The 18,801-nt window shown below is 41.8% G+C and overlaps 2 protein-coding genes across 11 annotated transcripts in view; one reads left to right on the top strand and one right to left on the bottom strand.

The window, feature by feature from the left end:
- unc5cb (unc-5 netrin receptor Cb) overlaps positions 1-14,750 on the top strand; it is a 144,603-nt gene extending 129,853 nt beyond the window's left edge. For 7 of the 10 annotated variants that reach the window (XM_086096190.1, XM_086096191.1, XM_086096199.1 and 4 more), the window contains 9 exons: positions 1,931-2,122; positions 2,700-3,062; positions 6,467-6,554; positions 6,664-6,835; positions 10,067-10,300; positions 11,047-11,196; positions 11,716-11,880; positions 12,875-13,053; positions 13,554-14,750. In XM_086096190.1, coding sequence (XP_085952316.1) covers positions 1,931-2,122; positions 2,700-3,062; positions 6,467-6,554; positions 6,664-6,835; positions 10,067-10,300; positions 11,047-11,196; positions 11,716-11,880; positions 12,875-13,053; positions 13,554-13,713 — 1,703 coding nt within the window. In that variant the 3' untranslated portion in view covers positions 13,714-14,750. The remainder of the gene's footprint in view (positions 1-1,930; positions 2,123-2,699; positions 3,063-6,466; positions 6,555-6,663; positions 6,836-10,066; positions 10,301-11,046; positions 11,197-11,715; positions 11,881-12,874; positions 13,054-13,553) is intronic. The other 3 variants (XM_086096192.1, XM_086096194.1, XM_086096193.1) reach the window with 2 other exon arrangements.
- Positions 14,751-14,839: 89 nt separating this feature from the next.
- The window catches only part of bmpr1bb (bone morphogenetic protein receptor, type IBb), a 35,789-nt gene continuing 31,827 nt past the window's right edge, over positions 14,840-18,801 (bottom strand). Inside the window, exons 8-13 of the mRNA XM_086096203.1 lie at positions 18,455-18,599; positions 18,139-18,331; positions 16,710-17,007; positions 15,570-15,745; positions 15,367-15,497; positions 14,840-15,268 (exon numbers count right to left, since the gene is read on the bottom strand). Coding sequence (XP_085952329.1) covers positions 15,143-15,268; positions 15,367-15,497; positions 15,570-15,745; positions 16,710-17,007; positions 18,139-18,331; positions 18,455-18,599 — 1,069 coding nt within the window. The 3' untranslated portion in view covers positions 14,840-15,142. The remainder of the gene's footprint in view (positions 15,269-15,366; positions 15,498-15,569; positions 15,746-16,709; positions 17,008-18,138; positions 18,332-18,454; positions 18,600-18,801) is intronic.

The following is an 18,801-nucleotide window of genomic DNA, read 5'->3' as shown; positions in this document are numbered from 1 at the left end:
CACTTGAGGGTGTTGCGGTGACAACTTGCGGCGGCTTTTCTTCTTGTCTTTGTTGAAAACTAGTTCTTTAAATCAGACATTATTCCTGGAAATATGTCCATCTTTAATTTTCTAACAATCCACAGTAGTGTTAGGCTGTTAGCTAACCACTAGGCCATATTAACGTTATAGAACACTCTGTGAAGCAGAGTAATATGTTTCTTGGTTGGAGCTAACTGTTGTATAATGTTCATTATACATATTCAGCAAGTAGTAGTCTTCCTGTGCTGACTTTTGACGAGAGAAGGCGAGTACACGCCCAATACAACAAACACATAATGTGGATTTTTACAGTGACAAGCGGAGATTTTTGTTATTAATTCCAGGAAGAAAAACAAATACTAAAATGGCCTTAAATGCTCAAAATGGCTGCCAAACCAATTACCATGACATTTTTACATGTGTATTTCTCAACTCTAAATGACCCAATACATTTACAATCTACAACCTTTGCATCTATGCGCTCTTTTGAGGCTGTTTCTTGAAGTCTTCACATGCATGCACTCGTCTTCTGCTAAGCTGCCTACAAAAAAGAAATTCATCTCATTTGTCAACCGGGTGACAGTTAAGGACACACACCAAAGAGAGACGAGGCCGTCAGCAGGCGTCCATTAAAAGGTCGGATCCATAATGAGCGCCCGTCTCGCTCCGGCACCCCCGTCGTCATAGCCGGACCTTCTAATCATGGAGGTTTTGCCAACTGGAATTCGGACAGAAATCCAGCGGAGATGAAAGTTGCTGTGAGGAGCGCTGGCGACGTTGTCTTGTCTTATCTGTGCTGTTTCACAACAATGGCGGCGGTCGGTCTTAGAGCCGCGACGCCCGGACATCAAAACATCCGTATCACCCGGTTCTCAGAAGCTGCAGTGTCGCTTTTGAGCGCCGCTCATTAGCACTGTGTAGTTTTTTTTTAGGCTCAAACTGCCAAACATAAAGGAAATGATAAAGTTTTGAACCTTTTTATTATTAATTTAAGAAGTCCAATTATTCTGATTTTGTGACGTCAAAAGGCGCAGCCACTCGAAGAGAGTGGCAAAGTGATTTTAGAGTGAAAAGAGCAAGATATATTGGGTAATGTTTTAAGCTACAATGTAAAAAGTGAGACACTTGAAGAAGCCTAAAAGTACACCTTGCAGCCTCTACTGTAAATAGCTGCAGCTCACGGACAAGCCTGAACTCCTCAAGGTCCTGCTGTGAACCCATTCCCTTCTGATTGATACCTTTCGTCGTCTCCTGCTCTTGGGAGGAAAGACACCGGGCCACTTCCTGTTTGGTTGCTTAGCAACCAGTGACAGTCGTCCAACCTCTACCCTGTGGTGAACACCGCATAAAAGAAGTGTGGCGTGAAAGGTCCATTATGCGCCGCAATGATTTAATATCATCGCCTTTATCATGAATTAAACAATCGCAGTCTGCTAAATGAAGGCAAGAACGGCATATTTTGTGTTCATTTTTCCATGCTTATTAATATCCGGCTCAATCCGTACCAGGATATTAGTTTGTTTTTAAAGGCTTAACGTATTGAAGTAGCTGATATTAGGGCCCAAATACCAAGCAAGTGTGCAAGGTCCTCTTGGAGTCACTATGTTTTATTATTATATTGCCTTTTTGGGAAAAAATACCATTTTCACAAAATTAGGTGGGAATGTATTTCATAATATGAAGCCCAAAAATTTCTCAATGATTCGAAAATTGAACAGGAAATCACAAATTACATCGACAAACTCCGACTAGGGATTTGCAAAAATTAACCCAAAGCCAGATTGATGACACGAAATAGAGATTACCATCGCCGTCTAATTTGGGCGGAGCAAGGCGTCAATGGGTTCATTCTTGGCTGCTCACAGCTTTTAATGTCTATTTCTTCCCCCTCTTTGTTCCCTTCTTGCAGTGGCCCCCAGCACGGACGACGTGGCCCTCTACGTGGGTATCGTCATCGCCGTGATCATGTGCCTGGTCATCTCCGTGGTGGTGGCGCTCTTCATCTACCGGAAGAATCACCGCGACTTCGACTCGGACATCTTGGACTCGTCTGCCCTCAACGGAGGCTTCCAGCCCGTCAGTATCAAAACGACACGTAAAGGTGCGGCCTATCGTGACTGTCGTGTCTGCTTGCCGCCCATTCGTCAGACCAGAGACATTTTAAGAACCGAAAACTTCCTGAGCTAAATTCTTTCTCATGGACAGTTGATAGTTGAGGTAACCGTTTGCATTGAAGTTCTTAAGTATCCATTTTCTTTCATGTTCTCTCGCCTAACCTTTTGAACGTAAAATATAACTGTTAAAATGTAACCTCAACAACACTGCAAAGTGTCTCCTCGAAGAGTCATCTGTTCATTTGCACACATCTTAAAGCAAACAAGAGCGAGTGGCGGAGCTGCATGTCCTCAGCCCAGACGAGAAACATTCATCCTTGTACCTGGCGGCTAAACGGAGTCTTAGCGCTGCCATCTGGCACTCATGAATCCCAGCTGTGGCTTTAGCTCCTCAGACTGAGTAATGTTGTGTTGTGGCAGACTTGACTTCCCTAATGAGTAAAAAGCGAGCGAGCGAAAGCAGGCGAGCAGGCCAGAGCTTCATTTCCTCGAGGTCGCTTTGATATTTGCCACCAAAACAAATGTCTTATCATGGTCTCTTTTTTTCCCCCCTCGTCATCCCAGCCGATCTCCTCACGGCACCCCCTGACCTGACCTCGGCGGCAGCCATGTACCGAGGCCCCGTCTACGCCTTGCACGACGTGGCCGATAAAATCCCAATGACCAACTCTCCCTTGCTGGATCCTTTGCCCAACCTCAAGATCAAGGTGTACAACTCGTCCGGCCTGGTGACGCCGCAGGACGACCTGGGAGGCGAGTTCTCCTCCAAACTCTCGCCCAAGCTGCCGCGCTGCCTGCTGGACAACGGCGACGGCACGTTGGGTCGCCGCGCGCAGACGCAGACGTTGCTGAGATCTAGGGACCCCTCCTGCACCGCCGTCGGATCCTTCAGCTCGCAGGGCGGACACCTCATTGTCCCAAACTCAGGTGCAGTACACCGTAATAAGGAGCTTACACTTTGGCTGTTTTGATCTTTAAATCAGTACATTCATCCAATATTTGGCCCACCCATAGTTGGACCAATCCATAGGTCTTCGCATGGTGCCCAACATTTAGCCGTTTTAGATGCTTGTGATTACTCTTCTCATCCCGGTCATTTCATTCTTAGACAGCGGTGGCAAATCCAGGTCCAGAAAGTAAAAACCCTGCCACAGTTTGGCTTTAGCCCCAGGTGTTAGCTAGCTAACTCCCATGAATGCTCGTTTACCTGCGAGGGAGCTAGCTAGCTAGCATCAATGGCACCTGGACTGTTTTGCTCATCTTAAAAGACTTTCCACCTCGTATCCGAGAATACTTCATGCTGGTGCAGTCCTAACCCAGCCCTGTTGCATGAACTGATGAAACCTTCTGCTTGAGAGGTCAAACGTCTTCTATGACAAAGAGAACAATCCAGTTGTGATTGATTGGAACCATTTTACCCTCCAGCCCGTTCGTATAACACGTTCAGCCAGTATTTGCCCCAACCACAGTCGGATCCAACCATCCGCCAAGAAACCCGCTGGTCTATAGGCCATTCTCCCTGACATCCAACATCCTCCTACCCATGCTGTACATCCAACCAAGTGTACAAATCCAAGAACATACAACCAACCACCTATGACCCATCATTCGTCGAACCATCCATGCACCCGACATCATCCAAACATTTGACCACGCTACATCCACCCACCCATAGATAAATGCACCTTAACCCACCAACCGTCCACCAAGTCATACAATCAACCATCTGGCTATTCATCAACCAACAATTCCCCTCCCATGGTTGTATCCCAACCGTGGTTTGACCACCTACCTGTCTGTTTATACGATATTCACTCCATCAATGGTGGATCCAACCATGCTGCCAACAGCCATGTAATGACCCACCATCTGACTATACGACCATCTTTCCGCGGACCCTCAGTTGCAACCAACCAACCAAATGCCTAACTCCTGAGCTGTGCATCCAACCATGGATTAAACAATCAACAAGGACTTTCTTCTTGGGACTCCTGACCATTATTCATACTTGAAGTAAAAGCAGAAGCTCGAGTTTGGGGGGGTTGTTCTGAGGGACAAAATATGGTTTTCCAGAAAACTGTATCCAAATAAGAAGTTTACAAACAAGTATTATAAGTATTAAAAGTCTTGGTAAGACTGGTAAGATTCAAATTTAGCCCAAACCTTAATTGGTCAGTTGATTAGCAGGCACCTTCTAAGAGTTTTGTTCATGCATGTAACGACATATTGTATGTTTTCAACCATGATAACCTTTGAACTGTGGCATATGTAAGCGATCAGCATGACTTTCGCAAAGGTGCGCAGTGTGGTAGTGAAGGATCACAGAGGCGCGCCGGCAGGCAGCTTTTCCGTGCGCTCGCTTCAAACGCGGGCCGTCTGTTTTTTTTTTTACGCCGACACTGTCAGGCGCAGACAAACGAGCTGCGACATTAAAGGATACGGCGTCTCCTCCGGTTTCTCCAAAGTTCTCAGCTTCTTCATTTTGATTCCCGCTAAATTGTTCTCAGCTGTGTTTTGGAAACGCCGCTTCGTCGTGTCACACAAACTTAAGGGGAGGAAGACTGATTGTATTTGATCTGTTTAATGTGACAAAGTCTGGATCCTCAAACTGAGGTCCCCGAGCCCCCTGGGGGTCCACGAGTTGTAGCTTGAGGGTCCGCAGAATGATTTGTGTGTTGTATGATTTTGAAAAGTGCATACATGCAAATGGAGACTGAAATGGCAATAAAACAAACATACTAAACAAATTATTCCGCCCTACTTTAGCTTTGGGCCAAAAAGTGCTGATATGATTGTGGACGGATCTTCATCTAAAGCCAACATCCCGACATGAATACAATTGTTTTGTTTGTTTGCATTTTAAAAAGCATTGTGACAGGAATAAAATCCTATTTTTCCTAAGACCAAAGGACTCCGGGGACCAACTAGTAAATTCAGCACATGAATAGATCAGATCTTTTAGAATTAAGTATTCAAGCTATTATCCCATTGATTAATAAAGTATTGTGCATTATTAAACACAATAATATGCATGTGGGTGCAGGTATTATTTTTTGTCCACTTCGGTTCGCCATTCTCACGTTGCACTGTAGTATCTGTGACTTTGAGTGTGTATGGTGAGTGACGTGGGTGTCAGCAGTATATATCATATTACGACTTTATTCTCTTAAAATACAACTTTTTTTGGTCTAAATAAATCTGAATTTGTTACATAACATGATGACTTTTAACTAAAAAAATAATCATATTCAGGGGGTACATTGGTAATGTTAAACTGGTGTTAGATTATGAGGGCTGGGGGGGGGGGGTCTTGGGAGCTGTAAGGAGTTCCAGGAACCAAAAAGTTTGAGACTGAAGTTAATGAAATATCATTTAGGGAGTTGTCGAGCAGAGAACTGTGTAAGTAAGATAATCCTTCTTTTAAAACTTTGCTGCAATGAGGTCTCCATGGCTGAGTTCTGATTACTTTGCCGGCCAGGAGGAGAAGCCGACTTGTCACCTTCTTTTTTGTGAAAAGTTCACTTCAAGGACATGGGGAAATCAATGCGCTATCCGACACAGGCAGTGTGTGTGTTTGCGTGCCCACGAGGGAATCCTTCCAAAAGACCTTTTTGACAAGACATCATATGAAATCAATGTGAGATGGAAAAATGTAAATCACGCTGCGAGCAGCAATATGAGAATCCACTGACGAGGGGAGAGGTCATCGATTTTCTAATGAAATGTCACATCCCTTCCACATGTCTATATGGTGAAGTACATCTTTAAGCGGGGAGCTTTCTTTTCCATTTACTTTACCTTATTGTCGATTTATGGCTCAAAGATGCTAAGGAACTTTCTTCATATTTCAAAATATTTCTTTTCCAGAATTTGATGACTTAATGTCAATGGAAATAGTCTCAAGTTGTCAATAGACCTTTATTACAATATTGTTTTACTCCAAGTCTCTTGATGACATCATGCCAGTGGCAGCATGTAAAGGTTAAAAATGACTGGGCCTAAAATTGAGCCTTGAGGGACACCACAGTTGAGTTAATTTGATATATAGTTTATATATCATATAATCTCAACTGTGTGTCCCTTTGGTTATTATTATTATTATTATTATTATTATTGTTGTTGTTGTTGTGATAATCTGGTGAAACGTGCCTGTTTCCTATTCACAAATTTACAGATGTCTTTTTTTTTTGTTTTTTTTTAACATGTTGATTTCAGCAAGACCAGAAATATGATGTCATAATTAATCGTTGGCATATTTTGACGCACACACAGCTGGGAACAATTTTTAATTGTGAAACTAATACATTTCGTTTTGTGTTTGTAAATTCCAGGTGTGAGTCTACTTATCCCGGCAGGAGCCATCCCACAGGGTCGCGTGTATGAAATGTACGTGACCGTCCAGAGGAAAGAAAGCTTGAGGTAGGAAACCAGACAACACAAACACAATCCAGGAGCTTAAGGCTTTGCCGTTTTTTTTTAAAGCAGAGGATGTTTAACATGCAACTTGACTCCTTCTGTGCCCCTCCAGACCCTCAGTGGAAGACGGGCAAGCGGTTCTGAGCCCCGTGGTGAGCTGCGGCCCGCCGGGCGCTCTGTTGACGCGGCCGCTAGTGCTCACCATGCACCACTGCGCCGTGTCCGACGGCCAACAGGACTGGTTGATCCAGCTCAAGAGCCAGTCGCCGCAGAACTTGTGGGAGGTATGACGGAAGTACAGTATTTAGTATATTAAAGGATTAGATAGTTGTGCTGTCAAACGATTACTTTTTTTTTTTTTTTTTTTTGCCAATTAATCGCACCATATTACTTGATTAGTCGTGATTAATCGCATTTTTTTCATTACTATTTTCTACTCGGCTTTGTAACCGATATTTGCCAAAAATCTTGGAATTAATGTCGACTATAAAGTATATTTAGATTTAAGGACTGTTTCTTTGTCCTTCAGTACTTTAAAATATGAGCAAAGCGATCAAAACAGATTCAGCTTCATACGCATCTTAGTTATATTCTTCTTATAGAAACAATTCTCAAAACTTCTCACAGGTTTAGAAACTTTGAGTTTGATTAATTAAGTTAAGCAATAGTTTATAATAATAATAATAATAACAATAATAAAAATGCATCAGATTTATATATCGCTTTTATATTCTCAAAAAATGTGTTCATACAAGCCCTCAAGTAGACGGCGCCTCCATCTGCAGCTGCGAAACAAAGCATAGCTCGGGTTCATAATGCTAACTTTGGCCTCTTAACCGGCCAATTGAAAAATGAAATACCTTTCAGTCAGCCGTCCCCGTGCATGGATCCTGCTCTTGTATCTTCATGAATGCATCATTTTGTGTTTGTGCGCGTTTTATTTTGCGCTCGAGCCACCTGCCTGCAGGCCGCGTCATTAACATTGTGTGGTCAAGGGCAGCAGTGCTAAGTTTTGGAATATAGCAGCGCTGCTTCTTTGTTACACACTGACACCAACAAATTCATGTTTTCAGGGGACACGACCTTAAACCGTTCAAAGATTGTCTACAAGAATCAAACCTTTGCTAGTTATTGACTGAAAATGCTGATGAAAATAGTTGGCTGTAAGTATACAGCAAATTATCACCCCAAAACACTTGACTATCATTTGAAGCTCATCTTACATTAGCCTAAAAAAAAACTATGGATTACCAATTATTTGAATTTGGGGGGAAAATACATTAGAAGTGCACAGGTAGACTCTCTGCTAGCAAACCTTTATAGTCTTTACAAAGTTTACATTCTATTTAACTCATTCAAACCCCAAAATGTATAAATAAGTTTTAATACTTTGTCCTTCACTCCCAAAGACATATTTATACGTTTTTAATGTTTGTTTGTTTTATGCTAGAACAAACAAGGCTTTGATGCAGCTTCTGACCTAAAGAGGTCGCTTAAAGCAATGGTAGCTATTACAAAACAACGGCCAGCAGGTGGCAGCAGAGTATAAGAGATCAACCAGGGCCATGTTGCAACAAGCTCTTTTCCCCAGTGTTTTCAACAGGTTTTTGAATGATGATGAAACTTAGCTATATTCTAATGCTAATTGCTGCTAAACGGAAACAGATAGAAATGTTTTTTTTCCTGGTCTTAATGTTTTTATAGCAATAGAACACAATAATCTGTGGGCCTTGCAAAATCAGTCAAAATCCAGTAAAACAGCCGGGAGCGAAGGGGGTTGCTTCAGTGAAAATGTCAATTATGTTGTTGCTAAATGTTTTTATAAACTTCAATATTACAGAGCGCTATTTTCCTTAATTAATGGATACTGTCATGGCATTTCCATTCATTTCAATGGTAGCTTGCTGAAGACTTATTAAGTTAGCCAAACTTGTTTTAGCAGCGCCTTTCCGATTGACTGTATTGCTTCTGTCAGCTCACCATTAAACTGAACAGTGGCCAATACTGCCGCCGCTGTGTGACTTTATGGGGGATGCCAGCGCGCCTCTGACTTAGATGAACGACTCGGAGGTAGCCGGTATTCTTAAGGAAGTCATAACCATTGATCAAATCTCGGGCCTGTCGGAAATGCAGATGCTACAGTCCAATGCGGTGCCAGCGGCTTTACTTTATGAGCTTTCTTTCTTCCATTGAGGGTTGAAGCGCAGTGAAATATTGCAAGAATTAATAGATTGTCAAAAAGTGTATTCGTCAAACGGGCTACGCAGAAGACGCAATTTGCAAATCATCATGATACGGTATACTGTGATGATTTGCCTCTCCACAAGGGTTCGAATAGTTTTTCATTATTTCATTTAGTTTTGTTTTTCAATCATTTGTTGTATTAGTTTTTAGAGTGGTTTTATTTTATATTTGGTTTTAGTTGACTTTTTAAAAATGTATTTTAGTATATATATATATATATATATATATATATTATATAATTTTTTCACTATAATTAATTAGTTTTATACAGATAAAATGTAGTTTCAGATCATAAGCGTTTTTTTAAAAAGCACTTTTATTTTTATGTCGTTAATGGAAACATTTGTTCAATTTAAATTTGAGTTATTTTGTTAGGTAACTTTCTCTCCACATTGATGTCATATTATTAAATTATGTAATAGAAAATGTGCATGAATCCTTAAATGGCTGTATTTATATTTTTTAACAATATTTTAATTTGTGATAATAATTATTAATTTGTTTTTTTTGTATTTTAATTTTATAAAAGGCAGAATAAATATATATATATATATTATATTTTCTTTAATTTTTTGGGGTATTTGCTGCAGGGGAATATATGAATATACCATGAAGATATAGTGTAGCTCTCATAATTAAGTAGCATGGTAAATGAATACTATTTTTTTAATATATATATATATATTTATTTATTTATTTATTTATTGGTCACTACCATTAAGTTTCTAGTATAATGTAAAATACCATCACAATTAAATTAATCACAAATCAGAATTCCAGATGTTTTTCATCCGCCTGTTCTATAATGAAGTCTCATACAACAAAGGAACATTTGAACGTTGGTGCTTTTTTTTTTTTTTTTTTTTCAACACATTTGCACCAGCTCTGATGAACGATCCTGGTCGGCATCCCAGCGCAGTTAAAGAGCCGGATGATCGCCGTCGATGCGCCTCTTAAACGGCCCAGCTCACAATCGAATCCTTAAATTTCTCCTCCGTCTCCGGTAATAGTCGGGTTTAATGCCGCGCTGCAGCGCTCACGGAATACGGAGAGAGAGAGAGAGGAGAGATCAAGAAAACGCCATGAAAAATAAACACTTCCTTTATTAACGGACAGTCTGAGTGATGTTTAAATGTGCTGCGCTTTTAGAGACATCATCATCATGTCAATTGTGAACATGGCGCCGCCGTCCTGCTGAGCTAAAAGAGCTGTGAAATATCATCCCCGAGCCGCATGCTGCTTCATGCCGTCGCTTGCCATCTCCTCGGCAGGACGTGGTGGTTGTTGGCGAGGAGAACTTCACCACGCCGTGCTACATCCAGATGGACGACGAGGCGTGCCACATCCTGACCGAGACGCTGGGCACGTACTGCCTGGTGGGCCAGTCGCTCAGCGCCGCCACCACCAAACGCCTCAAGCTGGCCATCTTCGGGCCGCTCACCTGCCCCGCCGCCGAGTACCACATTCGGGTCTACTGCCTGGACGACACGCAGGACGCGCTTAAGGTGCACGCGCGTTTGTTTAAAAAAAAAAGGTTCACGCTAAGTTGCCGTTTTCTTTTTGTAAAGGCATATGAGACATTTAAAGACAATCGGGGAAAAGAAGCACTCATAAAACACACAATAAACTTCTAAAACTGTATATGTTTACAAAAACTTGTTGATTATAAACTATGTTTAAAAAGACTTAACAGGTTTCAGTTCCAGCTTTCTAACTAACTAGTAATTACTCATATAAACTCAATTGTGGTGTACCTCAAGACTCAATTCTAGGCCCGGTTCTTTTTTTTTTTTTAACATCTGATGATGTCATCAAGCGGCTTGTCATAAATTTACTTAGCTACCTTCACATGAGACTCATCTATAGTATTAATAAGCATGCTAGCATATTAGCCTAGCACAAACAATTATATGCACCAGCACTTTTGACAAATGTTATTAAACCATTCAACTCACCTTTTGGCATTTACTGTATACACACTGAGTAATATATGCGAGGGGATTCCGACAGTCATATTTTTATTGAATAACGAACATTTTCAGTGAATAACAGATGATAGATTTCCCCATTTAAATCCACGAATGTTACAAATAGGAGACGTCAACTGAATATGTAATAATAATATCAAAGCAGTTTATTTAAATCGGCGCTAGTGTATGCTATGCTAGCAAATATTTCTGAAGTCCGATGTAACGCCGCGTGACAAATTGCACTTAAGGAGTTCGTGCATGTGTTTTGGTGTGATTTTTAGGAAGTCCTCCAAATGGAGAAGCAAATGGGCGGCAAGTTGTTGGACGAACCAAAGACGCTCAACTTCAGCGACAGCACCCACAACCTCAGACTTTCCATCCATGACGTTCCTCACACGCTGTGGAAAAGCAAACTGCTGGCCAAGTATCAGGTGCAAAAAATATATATATATCATGAATTATTTTATCAGGGTTTGTCATTTCTGTTCATTATTATTCTCAACTTTTGGTGGGCCTCAACATGTCTGAAAACTCACCAATTTTGGCAAGTGAATGTATCTTAGTGAAAATGTTGTTATTTTTGGGATTTGAAACTCAAACACCCAAAGCTAACTCAGTAGCGCCCTCTGGGAAGTAAAAAAATAATAAAGTCAAAAAAACGATCCCAATGGACATAAAATGTCAATCATCACCGGATGTATGAAAAAGTCTCAAAAAGACCCATGGCCAAAATTGAACAGAAAGTCAGCCATTTTGTTTTGAAGCAGCCATTTTGTCCAGTAAATTAGTCCGAATGAGCCCCAATCGGAAGCTGTTAACCTAAAAAAAAAAAAAGCTCATTAGCTACGCTTTTTTGCCTACAACATCTAATGTGGGCGGAGCTTGGTGTCAAATTTTCATCATAATTTCCACGATTGTGATTTTTTATTTTATTTTTTCTCCCCCTCCAGGAACTCTGTTTCCAGCAAGTTTGGGACAGCTCACAGAGGAACCTCCACTGCTGCTTCACTCTGGAGCGCTTCTCCACCGCCACCGTGGACCTCACCTGCAAGATTTGCGTGCGCCAAGTGGAAGGGGAAGGTCAGATCTTTCAACTGGACACGACGCTTTCAGAGGTAGGCGACACGCGCCTCTGCTAAGAACATGGAAGAGTAATACACGTCGCTGGCATCAGGCGCGCAATCCTTGTACCGTCGGAATCAACACTTTTCAGGAGACATTGCATTGTCAAAGAGAGCAAGCCATTTGCAACACTTTTTATTGGTTAATATTTTGTACAAACACCTGCACGTGTGAAATGATGGATGGCCTGCTATTATTTTGTTACTTGTATACTTTTGTTTTGTTCTTGTCTTATCTTTTACTGCATGTACGGCACTTTTTATGCAGCAATGCTTGTTTTAAAGTTCTTTATAAATAAAGTTGAGTTGAGTTGTAGCCTGCTGATGGATGGATGGAGCTACTGTAGCTAGCTAGCTAGCTAGCCTGCTTGGATAGATAGACGGACGGACGGACGGATGGATGGATGGATAGATAGATTCTCTCTCACCTGACAGGTAATCAGATGCATGCAGATTACATCTTGTGTGCTCGGGAGCGAGCTAGCTCGCGAGACATTGAGATACATTGCCGAAGTCCCACTCGGCCCACGAACGGAGTTTGAGGGATGGAGTAGCAATTGTGTGCTTTTGTGCTTCGGTAATGACATGAATTATATGATATTCCGAAGAAGCGCAGCACTGCGTTCCTCTTCTTCTCCCCTGGAGACGGACGAGCGGCACTTAATCTTCCCCCGCGCGCTACATAAGCCCAAATCACTCTTGCCTCAACCACTAAACGGAAGGCAATGAAAGGTCTCATTTTTCACCTTTTTTTTTTATAGACGTCGGTGTGAAATATATTAATTTTGATTGTGATGCAGATTCAGATTGTTGATGTCGTGTTTGTGTTCAAATTTGCGTGTTATGATTTATTTTATTTATTTTTAGCCCGTCCATTTATTGCATTTCCCAATATGTGTTAGCATTAAGCTAGCGGACTTTAAAGCGACACGACGTGGTTGTTTTAAATACACAAAAGTATAACAGCAAACTTTATTGACACCGGCAGGATTCGCAGAGCATCGACACGTCCCTGCTGGACCCGGCCAGTAACATCACCACGCTGGTGGGACCCAACGCCTTCCGCATCCCCGTTTCCATCCGCCAGAAGCTGTGCGGCAGCCTGGACGCGCCGCAGACCCGCGGCAACGATTGGAGGATGCTGGCGCACAAGCTCAACCTTGACAGGTGTGTGCGTGTGTGAGGCGACCTGGACTGTAATCAGTAATCATCACTTGAAGGATTTTAGAATTTAAGACAGACTGACACAAAGGGCTTCTTTTTTTTTTTTCTCTCAACCAAAAAGTGCCTTTGATCGGTGTGTGTGTGTGTTAATGGGTGCCCGGCACAGCAGGGGGCGGGGCTTATCACAAGCAGCAGCTGCACAGCGAAAAGCCATCTTCTTCTTCTTGTGTTCAAAAATGGAACATGGGATGTCAAGCAGGATTTTGATGGACAAAGAAACTAATTTCAGCGCTATCTTAATGCTAATGCTAACAAATCATGGGGAAACGCCATTGATGTGCTAACGCTAGTGCTAAATTGCATCTGTGTTCATTTGAAACCACACTTTGAAACCCAAGCCCTTATTTTAATTTAAAACCCTACTTGAACAATACTAAACCGAAATGTTGCGTAACCTTCACACCCCATGTTTTTTTTTTGGGGGGGGGCATTGCATCATCAAGGTACCTGAACTACTTCGCCACCAAGTCCAGCCCGACGGGGGTCATCCTGGACCTGTGGGAGGCGCAGCACTTCCCCGACGGCAACCTGAGCCGGCTGGCCCAAGTCCTGGAGGAGATGGGACGCCACGACAGCCTCCTCCCCGCCTCCAACGAGCACTGACGTCGTCACGGCAACGGTAAATGACAACACCGCCGCTCCTACGTTGCACCTCTGTGGTCTTCAACGGCGCCCGTCGCCGCGGCAACGGGCCTCGGGCTCATTCGCGAGAAACGATCCCCCCGGATGGGCGTTGAAGAGGAAGCGTTTCCATGGCAACCCGGCAAACGGACTCATGTGTTCTGTGCTAGCATAGTATTTAATATGAATAATGATAATCCCATTTATGCTTTTGTTTTTGAAATCAGCGCCAGTATCCTCCCACACAAGTTTTGTTGGTTTTCTATGATTATTGTTTGCCGTTTTGCATCCGAGCATTTGGCTAAAATGAGGGTTGGTGACGCAGATATTTCTTATGTTGTGATAAAGGAGACCCCAAGGGGGAGTGGCGGATGTAATTGTATGTCCAAAAAAGAAATCTATTTTTCTAGGACCAAATGTGTAAACAGTCCAGTTGCTTTTGCCAAATATTTGACACAAGATGTGTGTGAGGTTCACTTGAAAATGGGAATGCAATTCAAATGCATTATTAGGAATCATTTGTAAAAAAAAAAAAAAAAAAAAAAAGCCGTCTATGCAAACTTTTTTTTCATGTATTATACATCCTTATGGGGATGGCGTTTTTGTTGTTGTTGTTTTTTTTTGGGGGGGGGGGGGTTCGTTTGTTGTGCGGCTTCGTGATGCTAACTTGTGTGTTATGTGCAAGCGAGGATCCTCACCAGGCGATCAAGTCTCATCCGGCAACGCAATTGTATAAAGTGTAAGAAATTTGATTTTTAAGACTAATAATAAATTATATTTATATGCAACACTGATAAAAAAAAAGACAGTGTGGGATTTTGTTGTTTTGCTTTTCTGTTGAAATCACGAGATCAATGTTTTCCAACATTTACTGAGCAAAGGGACTGAATTAATATTAAAATAATATATCATATTAAACGTAATAAAAAATGCAGCACTCAAGCGGCGTCGGGGCACAGCAAAAGCTAAGTTTCTGCTTTTTCCAACTGAAATTGAGACGCAAACTGGCTGTTAAAATCAATGTCCAGACTAAATACATTTGATGACACCCCCCCCCCCCCCCCCAAAAAAAAATGGCAATTCAGCATTCACAAACAAATGGTGGAAGCCAACGCTACCGAAAGAGGAAGTAACATAGATGTATTTTCCAATTAATTTAATCCATCCCATAACAACTAATAAGCAAATGATCCTATTGAGGTCATTGTCTTCTTCGGCGAGACAAAATCAACAACAGTACAAAAGACTGCACTTACAAATCCTGCTTTTCGAGGGAGGGGGTCGGTGTCCCACCCCGGCTCCCCTCGAGAGCCACTCCGCTTTCACAGAAAGCAACTGTCGGACCAACACAGAGGTCGGGTCAACTCTTCATCTTGTCCAATGTGTCTTCGTAGTATGTTTGGCGCGCGTGTCACGGCTTGACGTCCTGAGACTCCAGCACCCTGGCGAGCGTCTTCTTCACCCGCAAGGCGGTGAGACGAGAGGCCGGCTTGTGCGACCAGCATTCCGACATCAGCTTTGCCATCTGATGTAAACACTGAAGAAGAAAATCAAGACGTCAAACACGGCTGGCTCTCGCTAATTAGCGCTAGCTTAGTTTTTGTGTTTATTATGGAAGTCGCGGTGTACAGAAACCTCATCGGTAGCCCAACGGTTGGCAAAGGCCGGCCTTTGCTGCTTGACGCAGACCACCGTCTTCATGTCGTCATAGGAGGGGTCGGAGGTCACCAGGTCGTAATACGGGAGCTGGTAGTCCTCCACGACGCCTTTTTGCGCATCACGCGCGTCAACGATTATCATCGCAAGATAAAAAGACATTCAATCTTTTGGAAGGTTACCTGCGGAGACGCAGCGGCCGGCCAGCTCCCACATGATCAGGCCGAAGCTGTACATGTCGGCCATGATGAAGGACTGGAACTGGGTCCTGTTCAAGGTCTCGTCCAGGACCTCGGGCGGCATGTAGCGCTTGGTGCCCACCCGCAGATTGGGCGGCACGTCCACCTCGTTGGTGTCGCTGGCCGAGGAGCGGAGAAAATGGGAGCTTAAACAATATTGAATTTGAGAAAAGGTAACAAAACCATTGTTGTTGTCTTCGCCCAGTCTTAGTGCGGTGCAATTAATCCAAATTCAATTACAATGTCAATGATTACACTACACCATTAAAAATCAGCATAATCGCAAAAGCAAAGAAAAATTATTAAAACTAATTTTGAGTTTAAATGTATACGTTTGCACCTTTATTAAATTTAATTTAATTAATTAATCTAATAATAATAAAATAGTTAATCTAATTTAGCATAATTATAAGATTTCCCCCCCAAAAGAATTTCGTAATAATTTTTACATTTAAACATTTTCTTGTTTTGTACCCAAAAAATTAATGATCGTCAATTCAATTATTACCAAAAAAGTCGTGATTATTATTTTCTTCATAATCGAGTAACCCTACCCAGTCAAAAAAGTAGTGCTTGGGCATTTTGTGGCAACTTGGTGCCGAGAAAGTGAGGAGGGTTCTGACTGACATAAATGTAGTGTTTTGACGCCAGCCCTACGGTTTGTAATCGTTTGATTTTATCCGCACATGCTCCAGTTTCTTTTTGTTGTTGTTGCTAGTGTCCACTAGCATCGGGGCCAGTGCATCCACATTTCCAATTAGTCAAGTACTCACTGATTTTTGCTAATGTTTTTATAAATAGCATCACCATCATTTTTATTATGTTTTTAAAACATAATAAATAAGAATGTCAATTGTTAAAGAATGTAATGTGTTGGATGTGTGCTTTTTAAGGGGCGTGGCCTAGTGAGTATCTTTGACAGTCCGTTGGTCCGGTTCAAAAAAACGCATCGGCTCTCCTTGCCCACATGCGAGGACATCACGTTACCTTAAGTGCTCCGTTTTTGATGGCAGCGTTCAATCATCTACCCCCCCCCCCCCCCCCCCCGACGAGAGACAACGATAGCGACCACGCGGCGCTCACCTGTTGAACTTGACGGCCAGGCCGAGGTCGGCGATGCAGCACGTCCCGTTCCTCTTGACCAGGACGTTCTTGCTCTTGAGGTCGCGGTGGGCGATGGCCGGCTTGCCCTGCGTGCCGTAGATCTCGGTGTGCAGGTGGCACAGGCCCGATGCGGACGAGTACGCCAGCTTGAGGAGGGCCCGGGCGTCCAGCGTGTTGCATTTGAGGTAGTCGTACAGCGAGCCGTTCTCGTGGTAGTCGGTGATCAGGTACAGCTGCGTCCACGAGCCCGTGCCCTTTATGTCGGCCGCTATGAAGCCTGCCGGCAGGAACGTGGCAAGAGTGAGATGCATGACAACAATTTAAGGAATGCCAGCAACACTAATAATAAGAGTTGATTAATTAATCATCGTAGTTGATTTGTTTGTTTTTATGCTGCTTTCAAAATTGTTATTTTTTCGGAGCGTTAGGCTTACACAAGTATTTGTTTTGGTATTTTGTTACGGGTTGCATAAAAAAAATTAAAAAATAATTTGTTATAAATTACTTATTTTAGTTTGCCATAGGAAAATATAAAAAAAAAAAAATGTATTAGTTATTTTAATGTTTTTGACTTTGCTATTTTTTAATTTATTTTAATAATTAATTTTATAAATTACACAACAAATTAGTTTTTTAATATGAAACATTGTGTTTCAATACATTTCTAAATAAATGTATATTTTATTATAGTTTTTATTTTATTAAAATACTAAAATATACAATATGCATATAAAAACTTATTCATGACCTTCTATTAAAAAAAAAGTAATACGTCCCATGTTCATATTACTGTACTATACTGTATATTAGCTATTTGTTAAATTTGCTGCCATGGGAAAATATTAGTTTTTAAGTGTTTGTTTCCATTTTTATTTTAAAGTATTTTAAATCAAATAAACTGCATGTCAATGTGAAAAAAAGTATGTTCATATATTTATGAAAATAGTCGTATTCATGTTTTACATTTTCTTATATTACTAAATTATACAATAAATCTATCATCCTTTGAAAAATATGAATCATTAATATCAAATACTTTTCAAATAAAATGTATATTTGATTATTATCTATATAACTTTTTTTTTAAATTAAAATACTAAAATATAAAATATAACTTTTTTTTTTGTTGATAATATAAAATAATCCAAAAATAGCAGCCAGCTTTTTCATGTCATTCTATTTTTCTCTGGTACACGTTCCATGTCCAAACATCATATATTAGCTATTTGCTAGCTCGTCTATGGCGTTTCCCATTATGTGTTAGCATTAAGCTAGTGGAGTTTCCTGGTGCAACTCGTGTAATTCTCTTAGTTGTCTGTTTGACAACAAACGTCAACTGGGAGTCTTTGAGGAATTTTTTTCGCCGTGTGCCAAAATGTTGCTTTTTGTGAAGCGACCGACGTCTCACCCAGAATGTTGTCGTGCCGCATGAGGAAGGTCTGGTAGATTTCCGTCTCCCTGAACCAGCTCTCCTCCTCGGTGGTGAAGAACACTTTGACGGCCACTCGCTCGCCTCGCCACTTGCCCATCCACACCTCCCCGTAGCGGCCTTTTCCGATCTGCTTCACCATCTGAATCTGCTTGGCGATGGTGCGCTGGACCTGGTGACGCCGCACGAAAAAAATAAAACGATGTTAAATCAATAAAAGACATCTAAAATACCATATTCCCAAAAAATGTAACTTCTTTTGTTGCACGCAGAGGGTGCCGTGTTTTCATCTTACCAGTAGGGGGAGCCCTGAGCCCGAACCAGAGCCGACGCTGTGGGAATGTTCGATGAGGTCCTTGAGTGACTCCCCCGGCGGGATGTAAGAGTCGTCCTGTTCCAGGTTGATGCTGTAGCGCGGCTCCGATTCCTGACGCTTGTATCTAAACACATGCCACAAGAACCAGTACAGGAAGTAAGCAAGTGAAAGGAGAAGTACTGATTCAACTCCTATACTTGAGTAAAAGTCAAAAAGTAGACTGAAATTGATGTTTCTACAAAAGTAGGAAAATGTTTTGATTCTCGCGTCCCTATTTTGGGTGAAAGGTACCGATACCCGATCTCAAATTTAGGCAGCAAAAGTTA

This window comes from Leptonotus elevatus, chromosome 15, assembly GCF_054856555.1.
Source record: "Leptonotus elevatus isolate MCC_2025b chromosome 15, RoL_Lele_1.0, whole genome shotgun sequence".
Classification (NCBI taxonomy): Eukaryota; Metazoa; Chordata; class Actinopteri; order Syngnathiformes; family Syngnathidae; genus Leptonotus; species Leptonotus elevatus.
Note: the sequence above shows the minus strand (reverse complement) of the source record. Positions and strands in the feature narration are given on the sequence as shown.